Below are 13,876 nucleotides of genomic sequence, written 5' to 3' on the forward strand. Positions count from 1 at the left end.
TTGCTTAGCGTCTTTTCATTCTTTATCCTACATTCTTAACCTTCATTTCTTTTGCAATGCTCTTATATTCAGTATACACCAATACCTCTAAAATTCCACTATATTTGGCTGGTAAACTCTGTTTTACAAACATCATTCTCATGGTGCTCTCCTGCAGATTTCTACAGTGCTAGATGTTAGCATGGCTTCTGTCTAGAACTGAGGACACATAAATAAAAATAAGAATATTTATCATTTCCAAATACCAGTGACATGCATTCCCATGAATGAGAATCAGTTACACTTAACCAGTGTACAAAAAGTGCAATATGCCTATCTGTACATAAAGACTTTTTAAGTATTTTATATTTCAAAATTGCTTAAGCAGTTTGAGCCTAAGATCTAAAGCCTTGTTTATCTGTGAAAAAGCAAAAACTCTAGAGTTAAATCATTTGTGTATGTGTTTGTTAATTTGTTTTTCTCTCATAGTTCTCTGTCTGTACATCCTGTCCGGCAGTTTGTACAGTTTCTGTTTGCTCATGCTCAGTCTTGGCAACAGACTCTGCCTCTGCAGAGTTCTTAACAACGCTCTCAACCTTAGCGTTAGGTTTCTTAGAAATAGGTGGAGGAACTTTGTTAGCAGTTTTGTGTGAGTCATTACACTTGGCTGAATCGGAAACAGATGCTAACTCTGCCACCAGAGTCTTCCTCAGGTCAGCCTGAACCTCTAAGGATGACGGTGTCTCTATTACGACCTTCTTTGGGCTCTTAGAGAAGATGAAGCTGGCCGTAGATGCAGGGGAGTTGGGTACAGTGGTGCCATCAGTCATGACTGGGAGAGGGGAGCGCTGACCAAAGAGCTTGGCTTGCTTGTCTTTTGAAGACATATTGGCAGCCTTCAAACGAATAGCATCCTGGAGACGCATGGAGGGGTTGGCGGGCAAAGACACTACGGGAGGCATGGAAGAGACAGTGGGCGTTGGTGTTTGGGGTTTAGGCTGCTCACCCTCCAGCTTTGAGGGTATTTCAATGGTGCTTGATTGCTTCTTTGGATTTTGCGGTGGCTTGTTGAGTTCTTGTGCCTGAAGTTGAGACTTTGGCTCACTTATTGATTGGTCCTTTTGTCCCATTGTGTTCGGCAGGGTAGCAGGGACAGGTGCTGTAACTTGGATTTGTTCCTTGAGTGTTTGAGGTTTGAGTTCTGGTTCAGAACAGGGTTGTTTAGTTGCTGGTTCAGGAGGAGCTGAAGTGTTACTTGGTTCGGTGATTGGACTTGTAGCTGATGAGAATGCTGGCTCAAGTCTTGTGTTTTGGGTTTTTTGAACAATGTTATTTGATTTAGTCTTTAGTTCAGTTGACTCTTTCTGAGTATTTGATACAGTGGTTGTGTTTGTGTGCACGTTGACAGATGGAGATTCGGATTTTGGCTCTGTGCCGGACAGAGCTTCCAAATCAGGGGGCAGTGATGTCATAATCAAAGACCGTCTAATTGGTTTTGGTGGCACCTCTTGATTGACACCTGATTTTGGTTTGGGTTGTGATGGTTTATCGAGATCTACAGCCTGACTCTGATTGGACTTTATCGACCTGAGACGAACCATCTGTAAGAGAGACTGGGTGACCACTGGACTGGAGGTCTCCTCTTTGGCCGGAGAGGGACTGCTTGTCTGTTTCTCTGTTTCTGTTGTCTCTAGTCTGTCCTCCATTTTTACATCAGTAGGTAGTGGAGGAGGAAGAGGAACAGTGACTTGTTGAGATCTTACATCAGTGGGTAGTGGAGGAGGAGGTGGAGTAACGTTGATTTGTTGAAAAGTTGCAGATAATGCTACTAACACATTGGGTATTGAAGATTGGGATTCTTGCAGAGGGGGTGGGATTTTCTGTGGTTCAGAAGGTGGTGTTGGTGGAGGTGGAACTTCTTGTGGTGGTGGAGGTGGAACTTCTTGTGGTGGTGGAGGTGGAACTTCTTGTGGTGGTGGTGGTGGAACATGTGGTGGTGGTGGAGGTGGAACTTCTTGTGGTGGTGGAGGTGGAACTTGTGGTGGTGGAGGTGGAACTTGTGGTGGTGGTGGTGGAGGTGGAACTTCTTGTGGTGGTGGTGGTGGTGGAACATCTGGTGGTAATTGAGGCATTGTAAGTATAGACCGTGGCGAAAATGGTGGGGGTGGCAGAGGGAAGTCGGTATCATTTGGCACAGCGACAGGAGTTGCAGAAGTGGTGCCTACTGGAGGCGCCGGGGGAGGAAACAGAGGAGGTGGAGGGATCCAAGAAGTCAAGTCCTTTATAGCTTTGGCAGCTAGCGTAGGAGCTGAAGGAACAAAGTCTGGAGGGGAAGGAGGAGTTTTGGCTTGTCTGATGTTTGGTATTGGTGGGCAATGTTCTGGGGGAGGTGATGGAGAAGGGGTGACACTGGCGGCAGGTGCTAAGGATTCAAGTTTGGCTTTTAGCTCCATTGCCTGCGACACTGATGCTGGGTCACCATTTGATGAGGTCATGTCTGGTTCATCCACAATTTTAAGACCTCTCTTTTTAGCCCAGCTTGCATAGTTAACAGGGCCAGGCCCACACAGCAGTTCGAAAGTATGCTGGTTGTGAGCCCAGGTCTCTGGAGGAGGAGCTGGGGGAGCCAGTACTTTGGGATGGTTAGGAATGTCAAACAGAGACCAAAGAGCCATTACAGCTGGGGAAGAATTGTTACCATTAATTAAACTTGCAGACCGAAAGATGTTCTTCAGTTCACCAAGCTTACTGGTGCCATTAGTGTATGAATGGGGTGCGCGATTGGAAGACATTTGAAAATTATTTCTGTATGTCTTTAGCTCAGCTGGCGTGGTTTTCTTGTCTATGCTGACTGGCTGGATCTCCTTTGATGGGACAGTTGTGAGTCCATTGGAGGGAAATAAGCCTCTCTTAGGGTTTAATTCATGAGTGGTCACATTCATTCCAGATACAGAAATAACAGTGGGGCATGGTGATCCATCTGGAGTGCTGACATCAGCCAAGTAGTATGGATTTTCAGATATCTTCCTGTTCTGTTTCCCGTGTAAGGAGTATGACCTGCTGGGAGGAGCTGGAGGTATCTTGCTCCGTTTCATCACTGATAAGTTACGTGTGAAAGCATCAGCAGATCCTGTTTTTCTGCTGTCCTCCTCTTCTGTAGAGTCCCCATTCCCATGAGTAGTTCTAAACGGAGCATGGGAACCATGGTTGTTCAGCTTGACTGGTCTAGCCGTGTTCTCAACCTGACTTCCCCTGCTGGCCACACGGGGAGTGCTACTGCTGGAGATGGTGGAGGAATCAGATACTAGTGTCTCTGATGATCCTGAGCTGCTCCACCCAGAATAGTTTGAGCGGGTTGAGTAATAATTTGAAGAGGTTCTGGAGGATGGACGGGTGGAGGAATAATTTGAAGAGGCTCTGGAGGATGGACGGGTGGACGCTGGGCTGGCTGACACTAGGCTGCTCTTGCTAACGGTTCGGACACTGCTGCGACTTTGGTTGCGACTGAGTTCCACAACATCCACAGATGGTGGAAGTACAGCATTTGGAATGATTTTAGACATGTATGTGGCCTGAGGTGAGACAGACATGACTGCACCGGTTGGGTTCTCTGTCCAAGGAACAGCTAGAGTGCCTGCTCCGGACTTTTCTGGATCTACAGAATGATTTACGGACCTTTGGATTATGTCATCTTTGGGTATAGCCAGTGTGGGAACCTCTGTGTTGTGTTTCTTAACTGTGTGCAGATTCTCTTTGCCCTGTAGATGGTCTTGTACACTAGCAGAAGCACCATCCACAGTGGAAAATATGGCGGGTATTATCATGTCTCCATTGGACAGCTGGCCATCAAGAGGATTGGTGGTGATCCATTCTGCCCTGTCCAACCCTTCAGATACGACATATTAAAAAATAAAATAAGTAAACATAACATGTTTTCCACTAAATAACTTAAAGACATGCTGTACAATACAGAAGACTGCAGTGAAACATACCCAGTTCTCTCTGGATGTGTCGAGGAATTCCTACAACAGTTCTCAAGTGTTTCCTACGAGACTTCTTCTCTGCAGTCTTATCCGGCTTCAAAGGTCTAAACGTTGAGGCTGGAAAAAGGAAATGGAAAACAATGTTGCTGTGACATTGCATATTTTATATGAATTCGTAAAGCACTTTATGAGGATACCAAGCCATGGTCTTCTTATGGCAAAAATGGATATGACTGATAATGTGTTTATGTGTGAATGTGTCACCTTGGCGTTTGAGTCCTGAACGTGTTGATCGTGATGACATGGAGGAGCACATCGAAACAGAATCAGCAGCTGTGCTCTCAGATTCAAAGCCTCTCAGTTCACTGAAGGCCATGCTGCCTTCAGTCTGAGCTGTTACTGTTGACTAAAGTAAGCAGCATGGTTAACCTTCTAAATTTAAAATCGTCAATCAGCAATTTAAAAGCATAGAACAGTTGAGGTACACAAGCATCAAGCAGGCTGTCACTCTAATGGGAACATAATTACAAGCAATCGTAATAGGAACTGAGGGCGGAGTGATGAGTGGAGGAACACTTACAATCATACTTTGGTCATCAGGGTAGTCCGTCCCATTCCTATCATCTGGAACATAAAACATTATCTCTTAACCTAATTAAATGAACTGCTGTATGCTGCATGTATTTAGTGCAGAGTAAAAGGAAGTCTATTAAGACTCTGATTAGGAGTTAGATTTTTCTTACCCTCCTGCTGCTGTTTTAGGCCCTGCTGGGCCTCTGTGTGCAGGTCTAACACATATTTAGGCCGATCACCCTCCACAAAAACATTTTCTTGGAACTTCTGAAGAGAAACAGCACCCACAACAACCTCTTTAGAGCCTGCAGAGAGAGAAACAGAAAGTAATACATTTAATATCTAAAATATATGCAGGTGACAGACAAATACACTGTTATAAAGACAGAATAGAATGTTTAAAATCTACATGGCTTTGATGTTTTAAAAGTAGATATACCCACACAAACAATTGCATGCTAGCAAATAATATAGTGACTTATCATTTGTTTCTGACCTTGGGTAGCTCAGTTTCAGAAACAACTAAAGCTAATGCAAAGTCAATTATCTCATTCACCTAACCAGGGTTTCTCCTGTGTTTTAGTGCGGCATCCAATTGTGACACTTTATCTCTATAGAGACTGACTGTCCTGTAACATGACAATTACATTGTGCAAAGACCATGCTTAAATTATCCATGTGGCCTGATTTCACCCTGCTAATTCACTCATTATTTCTTGGGTCTTCGGGAGCATTCTTTGCACAGTTTTCAAACTATTTCTATTCATGTCATTGCATGTTTACATTAATTATACTGCATACTGAAAAGTAGACATGGATTATGTACATGGGCATAATACAGACAACTTAAAGACTTTCCAGTCAAATTTGACAAAAAAAACAACAACAAAAAAACAACAAAAAAACCGACCTTTTGATTTAAAGAAGGAGAGAAAATAACTGTCATTTTGATTCACCAAAAGCACCATGTCTGAATTACCACCGGAGTTTAAAGTGATTACCAGTACATCCTTAGTCTCTGCTAAAGAGGGCGCCAGCACACACAAATTTTAGAGTGAAGAGCTTCACTTAACTTCAACTAACACACAGTATTTGGAGAGTTTTGGCAATCCTAATACAGATAAATACCCCATAACACATGTATAGGCTAAAATATGCATAAAACTGCATAAAAAAAAAAAAAAGATATGAAGAACCTTTAGGTTATGGATTATTTACGGTTTCTTGAGGTTTTAGGTTATAAACAAAGCTTTCACTGAATATGAAGATGAAGCCTGTGCCATACCACCAATACTAATTACCTATGGTATTTGGCTCACGATTTCAGGTTATAATTAATAAAATAAAAATAATTATACACTGAGTAGATATGAGAAATGTGACAAACTTTGAATAAAGTGCCTCATTCATTTGTACAACATTTATGATGCTTTTATAGTTCTTTTTTTGTCCACATTGTGTATAACATTTTGTGTTTCATGGAAGAAAAAAAATAATACAAGAGGTGAGTAAACGACGGAATTTCCTTTTCTGGATGAACTGTTCCTTTAAGACAGCTGTTCAACTTGTTCATTTTCTCAACATGAAGTATCAGAAGAAGAAAAAAATTGTGAGGTCACACAGGTATGCTTAAGGAGAACAAAACCTGTTGCTCAACCTGGAGAATAAATACAGATTTCCCAACAAATATCAAAGTAGTACATCAACAAATATCAATAATAAAAAATAAAAAATCCTTGTAGATAGTAACAGCTCTACATTTGATACATAGTCTGGCCCTTCACACATTACCCTTTAATATTGCACTTGAATTATTTAATTTCTAGTTGGTCAGCGAGGACTGCAGTGAGAATGAGGAAACCCAACCTCAGTCCAACTCAAACCAGGTCAGACATGTCACCATCCTACAGCCCAGATAACCCGCCCACTCATGCATCACATGACTGGCCTTCCTCATCCAACTTCATTAATCATCGTAAGAGAAGACAACCAGTAAGATCTGCAATAATATTTTAAATGAAGCAGCATCAGAACAAAGAAATTTTGTTCTTTAAATTTATTAAACTTTCACTGCTTTTTTCAACTGGGAATAAATTTAAATTAAAAACTGCTAGAAAAAGGAAAGAAAGTGAAACTTTTCTTGTCGTTGAGATTAGTAGAGTATTTCTGTATGTCTCACTCTGCTGCGTCTTGAGATGCAGACAGCCAAACCTCAGATAAAATGTTCCTGCAATGGTTTTGGAACATTTAAAATAGTTGGACAACCACAGAGCTCATCTTTCAGCCCTGAGAAAGATAACATGCTGTGTATTAAAGTCAAGAGAGACTGCATTCTTAGGCATGATGCTAATCCCTAATGTCCTCTTGTAGCTTATTGCTTTTATAAAAATGACCACATCAGCAATATGATAAAGACATCAATGTTCAATTTTAACAACAGGAATCATATAATAAGTCCTTCTCCAGTCCAGAAAGACAATTTTTGACCAAAACATTAACGTTACATGATCACCCGCATGTCAGGTGTGCATTTATCAACATTTTACATCTTTGAACGTGGCTTATCCATTCAGAATTTAAAGTTATTTGTTTTATAAAACTACACTAGTGACATGAATCCAATATGAAATGCTCTAATCTAATGGTAAATACTCTTTCTGGGTGTTTGTGTGTGCATAGAGTATTGCGTTGATGGCCAAAGGTCATATAATCTGTACCGTGACCTAAATTGTTGTTGAATGCATTCTCAGAAGTTCAAAAGACGTTCTGAAAACTTGATAACCTTCTGAGAAAGCAAAATAAAAGCAGCACAGAGTAAGAAAGACTCGTACATGCCTGGACTTGTTGAGGGCAGATTTCAGAACAGCTGCAAGGAGTCTTGATTGGGATAAAACTCACACAGAGACACAGCTTTAACTTCGGTTTTAATTGAACAAAACCTCATGTTTCATGGTGGTTGCGTCTTTCTATCAAAACCCGTCAATGACTCAAAAACAAAGACACAGAAAAACATCAGTTCTGCGAATGAAACCTTGACTATGTCACTCGAGAGACTTCATTCAGGTGCCTGATGCTGCCGTCTTTCAGAACAGATTTAATAAAGGTTATTAAATGTATCAGTAAAGTCAAGCCAAAGGTGAAAAGACAGTAAGCGAGGAAGAAAGAGGAACACAATGTGCTAGAATGAATGGTAGAGATTAGAAATGTAAACAGGCACAGTTCAGTTCTCATCACTGGCGGCTTGATCCCACAGGCAATGTGTGTGCTGGCAGGAGCTCAGGACTGCCCTGCCCTGACAATGCCTTCTGTGTTTTTGGACAACAGGGGGCAGCATTTATAGAGTGGTGCAGGTATGATGTCACTTTGTAGGCCAACTGGCAGTTCTCATCACACTGGTTCCCTCAACAAAAACTCAAAAGGATTTCCCCATAGGCTTTTGGATTATCACTAAAAACGAGCTCTGTGATCAACAAAAGTTTATGATACTTGCATGTTTCATCCATCAAGATAATTATCACAGAAGAATACAACTTTTATGAATTTTGAAGCCTAAATGCGGTCGCCAGATCTAAAAAGCTAAAGGTAGGCTATAAACGAACTACACCACGGTCCCACACCACTTCCGACAATTCTCTTTCAGTTTTTTATCTAAAAACATTCTCCCATAAAGTCTGAGTTAGAAAAGTTTGTAAGAGCACAATTATAACCATAACGATGCTGTAAAGTAGACTGAGTTTACCTGTTCGGTGTGATGGCGTTTAATGTCATCAACAGCCTCTGTAGTCCCATTTAGCCACTTGTTAGCAACCGCATTTTTCAAAACACGTAACAGCTTAAAGAAAATCACGAGTCGGGTAATATTGATGTGATTTATGTCATAGAATAAATCGTGAAGCGTCTTGAGCTTGTGTTCACCGCAGACCTTATTCCAGCCATTTAACCAAAAAAACAATAAAAAAAAACATTGACTTCAGGGCGATGGAAACAGAAGTGCTAAAATGCTAACTCGCTTTGGCGTTTTGGCTTACAAAGTGATGTCATACTGGACCACTCTATAAAGACTACTGTTTTCAATGTATAAAGTCACCAGTTTTATTTAAGCCTGTTTCTCACAACAGTGTAATAGCAACAGCAGGTACACAATGAGCTTTCATATAATCATTTTATAAATTATATCATTGTAAACAAGGGCTGGAAGTGAAAAACGCCTTATATTCAAATGTGCATAATTCATGACCAGCACCACTTCCTCTTGTACCACTGATTGAAGAATTTACGTTTTGTTAAGTTTTGAGAGTTCTTTTAAAGTCAATTTCCTACCCTGAAAGGACCGTCTTGCTCATTGTTAGCAGCAGCTCACAGCATGACTCCCTCACCACCGCTGCTGTTGTCTGACTTGAACTGGTGCTGCTGGTACCTCAAGAGTCATTCTCAACATTGTATTTATAGAAAAAAAGGGGCACTTCTTCCGATTCAAAAAAGTAAAAAAGCCTTTATTCAAACCATGGCTCAGTCTAGAAACATTAAAAAATGACTAAAACACTGCACACTGATGCATTTGGGCTTTTCAGCATTCCTCAGAGTTTCAAAAATGAGTCATAGGTGTAGATGTAATTAGTTAGCAGTAGAAATGGGAGAAACTAAGGCTGAATCCGAAATCGGCCCCTAAACTCTCAATCACCATTCCTATACGTTAATACCGTTCACTTTAAGGAGTAAATGAAAACGAGCGAGCGAATTCGGACAGCCGTTGAGCGTATAAGGGCTGTACACTCGTTATTGCAGTGCAATGTGGGATTGAATGAGTGCACTCAATAAGGTCCAGTATGGTTTCCGACACCACTACAAATGGCGGTCCTCTCAAATAACGCCCTATTTGAGAGTATAGGGGAGATTTCGAATTCAGCCCAAAAGGACCATTCAGAGTCTTTCTCAACCTATCCGTCACTCTCAATCTGTCAAATCTTTATTTGTTTTGTTTTGTTTTTTTAAATCAGTCTTCCTGTATTTCACACTTCAGCTTGTGATTCTTATTAAGTGGGGGGTCATGTTTCAGGAAGATTCCTTGCCTTATCAAAGTCTCTGAGAACCTGTACTTCTGGAGACTCCAGGTAGTGTGCAGTTCTGGAAAATTGAGAGGTGAAGGTGAAGAATTAAGTGTAAAACTACCAGAAAATTAAAAGTTTAAAGTCTTTTCTACTCAGCCTGGTTATTTTTTTGTGTGTGACCCTGCTGACCCAATGAGCATATAATATAGCAGTTGTCCGGGCAGGGGCTGCCACATTACTTTCATTTTGTGTGTTTATTTTGATATTAAAGTTTCATTGAACGTTCGCCGGTTCCCACCTCCTTCTTCCCTGAACACAAACCTTGTTACATGTATGTATGCATGTATGTTTTTTTATATATATATTAATGATTTTATGATTTATTTAGCTGGAAATAAACTTTAAAAATCTTTTCTTCAGCAATGTATGCATTATTATAAATTAATTAAATAAAATTGCTTAAATATAAATTATTATAAGTGTTTTATAAACTTCAGAAATCTTATCTTAAGCAATGTTATCTTTAAAAAAAAAAAAACAACGATTCAATAGAGCTGTCTGCATTGGCATCATTACCTGGGCTATTGGCTTTAACAGTGACAAAAGAAAAGAAACAAGAGGTATTGCCCATCACTTATTGATTAAATGCTGATTGTGAGTGTGACAGAACATAAGTAATTTCTGATTTAACACTGAGTAATTTCTTTGATGATTACTGTAAATTATAAAATGGTTAGCAGAAATTGGACCTTGAAAACCAACTTGAAAGACATGAAATCTAATTTACAAAGGGAGGGGGGCTCACATTTGCATCCAAATGTTAAATAACTTTACTCAGAACTCAAACTCCAAAGAGTAGACTATAAACTGCTTCAATATAGTCTGCATTCAATCACTTACTGAACTGAAAGCGTTGTTTGTGTTGTCTCTGACCTGTACTAACTCGCATCAAGCCTGACAGACATCTTTTATCAAACAATGGGTGACAGACTCACTCCATATTTTGTGTTGCTTCATAAAAGCCTGCAGTATATTGCAAAACATCATTTCACTGAATATGCTTAGTGCAGTTTCTACTGCGTTTAGTGTGCGAAGTCCAGCACAAGTAGGCTGAGTGTTGAAACCTTACATGCAGAGCTGCTTCTACTTGTTGCAGTGCCACTGCTTAAACATGCAGACTGAATGCTGTAACCTGTTAACACAAGAAATGCAATGAAAACATGCTGCTGCAGACAGGAGATGTATGCAACAGGCCTTAAACTTAATCTGCCTTGGAAAACTGTCCATTTGTCCCAGAGGCATTATCCATTCAAAATGCAGGTAAAGGTTAACTGAGGCAAACATCACTCATCTAAAGCCGATACAAAAGTCTTTGAAAAGTAAGTTGATTGATTACAGGTTTATCATACATGCACACAGTCTGTGTTTCGATTTTGGATGATTTTAAGAAAGAGGTAAGAAAGGCCTCTGCCTGCCACACCTATATCACATAACCGTAACATAATATTCGCTAATTCGGCAGTTAAACCCAGCAGAGGTACAATTGCTACATAAATCGATCAATAATATAACATTTCTTAAAATCTTACAGCTGCTACAGCTGGTATGATGGAAAACACAAAGCTACAGACATGCATTTAAAGCGATCCATGTAGTCAATCCCTTTAATTGGATGTGTGCATCTTTAAACCAACATTCATTTTAGAATGTTTTCACACTAGTTTTGAATGCTTGGTGCAAACTAGAGTTTAATTCCCAGTGGTCATAATGCTTTGGGTCACTTGCCGCATGCAAATGATCATTCTAATTTTGAAATTTCTTCTTTCACTTTTGCCTTAAATCAAGTTCTAACAGGTAGCCTACCTCTGCAGTGTAAGCGCACAAAATTGAGAACAGATAACCAATCTATACAATTAAAAAAAATGAATATCAAGCATTGTGTTAGTTCAGGCAGGCCATGTCAGCCAAGCTCGCATCAGCCAATAGCCAGCTGTTCCTGACGTGTTCCAATCCAGTGTCGACATCTATCACATCGGCACATATAAACATAAAACATTCCTTCAGCATTTCCTCCATAGCATCGCTGCTCGCATTTAAACTCCCTCCTCCGACCCCAACTCCACCCAACCGAAGCTTTAGTCATTCTGACTATTTTGTTTTTCCCATACATTGTTCAATACATTGCAAGCTTTTTGATCATGTATTTGTATTTTCACAACTCATGTAATTGAGAATTGTAATTATGTATGCATATACTGGTTCTGTTCTGTACCCCAGGGGGGTTTGACTTGCTGTTCTCCCCGCTCTCTCCAGGCATAGCAGGAATTTTGCCCAGAACAGAACCATACCGCCAACACTAACTGTATGCTATAATTGTAATACATTTATATACTTGGCGAAGTGGTCCTGACTGAATTTCAGTCCAATTTAGAGTCATATCAGACGCTCAGTCAAAATTCCTCTGGGGAGTAGCATACTTGCAATCCCCCTGATAGAGAAAAATCTTTACTATAAAACAGGCAAGCTGAAACAGATTTGAAATCAACACTTTACAACCTATGGCTTGAAGGGGCTACACACACATACCAAGCTAAATATGGATGTTATCTAAAAAGATTATGGCTTTAGAAAAACTTGGAGGCAATGAATAACATTAAAAGTCAGCCTGAATCAGTCTAGTTCTAGCACAGAGCTGAGTTCTGTTCACAGGACTATGAAACAGAGAAAGAGCTGAGCAGAGAACCAGTTACCCAACTTTACACCTGTTCATTGTGTCAGAATCTCCAGGGCAAAGCTCAGGAAGGCAAGGAATTCTGCACAAACACGCCCACGCTTAACAATAAACAACACGCACATAAACTTCGTCTGTGTTCATCTCTCAAACCTTCCCTTATGTTAGAAATGGTGTTGAGGAATGACTGGCATTTCTTATGATGAGTTGAAAAGGAAAGTCAGAAGAAAGATCAGGATTGTGGGTAACCCCTGGCAAGCATGTCACTTCCATCAGGAGAAGTCAAAAAACTTTGGAAAGAGCTGTATGTGTGTGTGCACGAGTGTGTGTAGGTGTGTGTCAGCGGAACGTCTCATGGGAAACAAGTTTAAAGTAACAGCTCTTTGTTCAGACTGAACCGGCAACATCCCACAGGAAGTTTTGACGTTGCAAGGTCTAGGATACAGGATGCAAAACACAATATTATGAGTGTGTTCTCAATAGCTGTGACCCTCTTATTAGCAGTGCTTGCTAAAGTAAGCATTACTATTACTATTGCTCATACTTGGGGTATGAACAAACCCTTAGCCCCAAATATTAAACATTGCTGTATAACTTGTGCTGGTTTTTGGGGCCCTCGGCTAGATAATGAAAACTGGCCTCATAGGTACAAACCTTTTCATAGCTTAAAGGAACACTCCACCGTTTTTTTAAATAGGGCTTATTCACCTTCTTTCCTACATTTAGATAGGTGGGCAAATGCATTTTTGTCTCAGTGCATGCATTGTTTTAGTTTGACAGGATCAGCGCGAGCTTAGCTTAGCATAATGAATGGAATCCTTTGTTGCCAGCTAGCATGTCCTGAGTAAAAGTGGTAAATAAAACACCTTATTACTTCTTGTGGCCTGCGTATTCACAATGAGTACAAATAGCGATGCAGATTAACGCTAGGCGATTTCCTAGGCAGATATTGACTTGGGACTATATTAGGGGGAAGCACAGGCGAAGCACTGCTACTTGGGCGCAGAGATATCACGCAACACATGAAATCCCACAACTTCCGTCAACATACCGGCGTGAATAGTAGCTGGCTATTTTTCCTACAGTACATGAATGGCGATGAACATGGCGGATTTTGTGAGAGACGAAGAGGGTGACTTCTCAGACAGTCAAGATCCAGAACCATCTATGAACCAGAGTTTTCAGAAGATGAGCTGCGTGCTTTGGAAATAGAACGACAGGAGGAGAAGGTTGCGATCGCTCAACAGCCTGAGGAAGGATGAGAGCCATCACGAACTGGTGGTGTGAATGTGGGAATATGCCAATCTATGCCGACTGAAATAGAGTGTCTGTGCTGTGGCGAGTGGGACAAGGTACTGCCATCGATGACCAGGCTCAACGCGTCAGATCAAGAAGAGCGTGCCCGCAGTTGTGTCACAGCTACTGAGGATTTCTCGGCGTTGATCCATCCTGCAGTACTCGATTTTTTTATATGATAAAGTGAACTGGAAAAAACGCCCCACGCCAAATGGACCAAATGGACAGCTGTCCACAGAGTAAGTGATTATTTTAAACATGACACA

General features: G+C 40.7%; 1 protein-coding gene across 2 annotated transcripts in view; it reads right to left on the reverse strand.

The window, feature by feature from the left end:
- Positions 1-28: 28 nt before the first annotated feature.
- The window catches only part of LOC311279860 (uncharacterized protein), a 29,591-nt gene continuing 15,743 nt past the window's right edge, over positions 29-13,876 (reverse strand). For both annotated transcript variants that reach the window (XM_084391635.1, XM_084391636.1), the window contains exons 3-7: positions 4,706-4,840; positions 4,543-4,586; positions 4,227-4,368; positions 3,972-4,079; positions 29-3,865 (exon numbers count right to left, since the gene is read on the reverse strand). In XM_084391635.1, the coding sequence (XP_084247761.1) occupies positions 447-3,865; positions 3,972-4,079; positions 4,227-4,368; positions 4,543-4,586; positions 4,706-4,840 (3,848 nt within the window). In that variant the 3' untranslated portion in view covers positions 29-446. The remainder of the gene's footprint in view (positions 3,866-3,971; positions 4,080-4,226; positions 4,369-4,542; positions 4,587-4,705; positions 4,841-13,876) is intronic.

This window comes from Rutilus rutilus (genome assembly GCF_951802725.1).
Source record: "Rutilus rutilus genome assembly, chromosome: 20".
NCBI lineage: Eukaryota > Metazoa > Chordata > Actinopteri > Cypriniformes > Leuciscidae > Rutilus > Rutilus rutilus.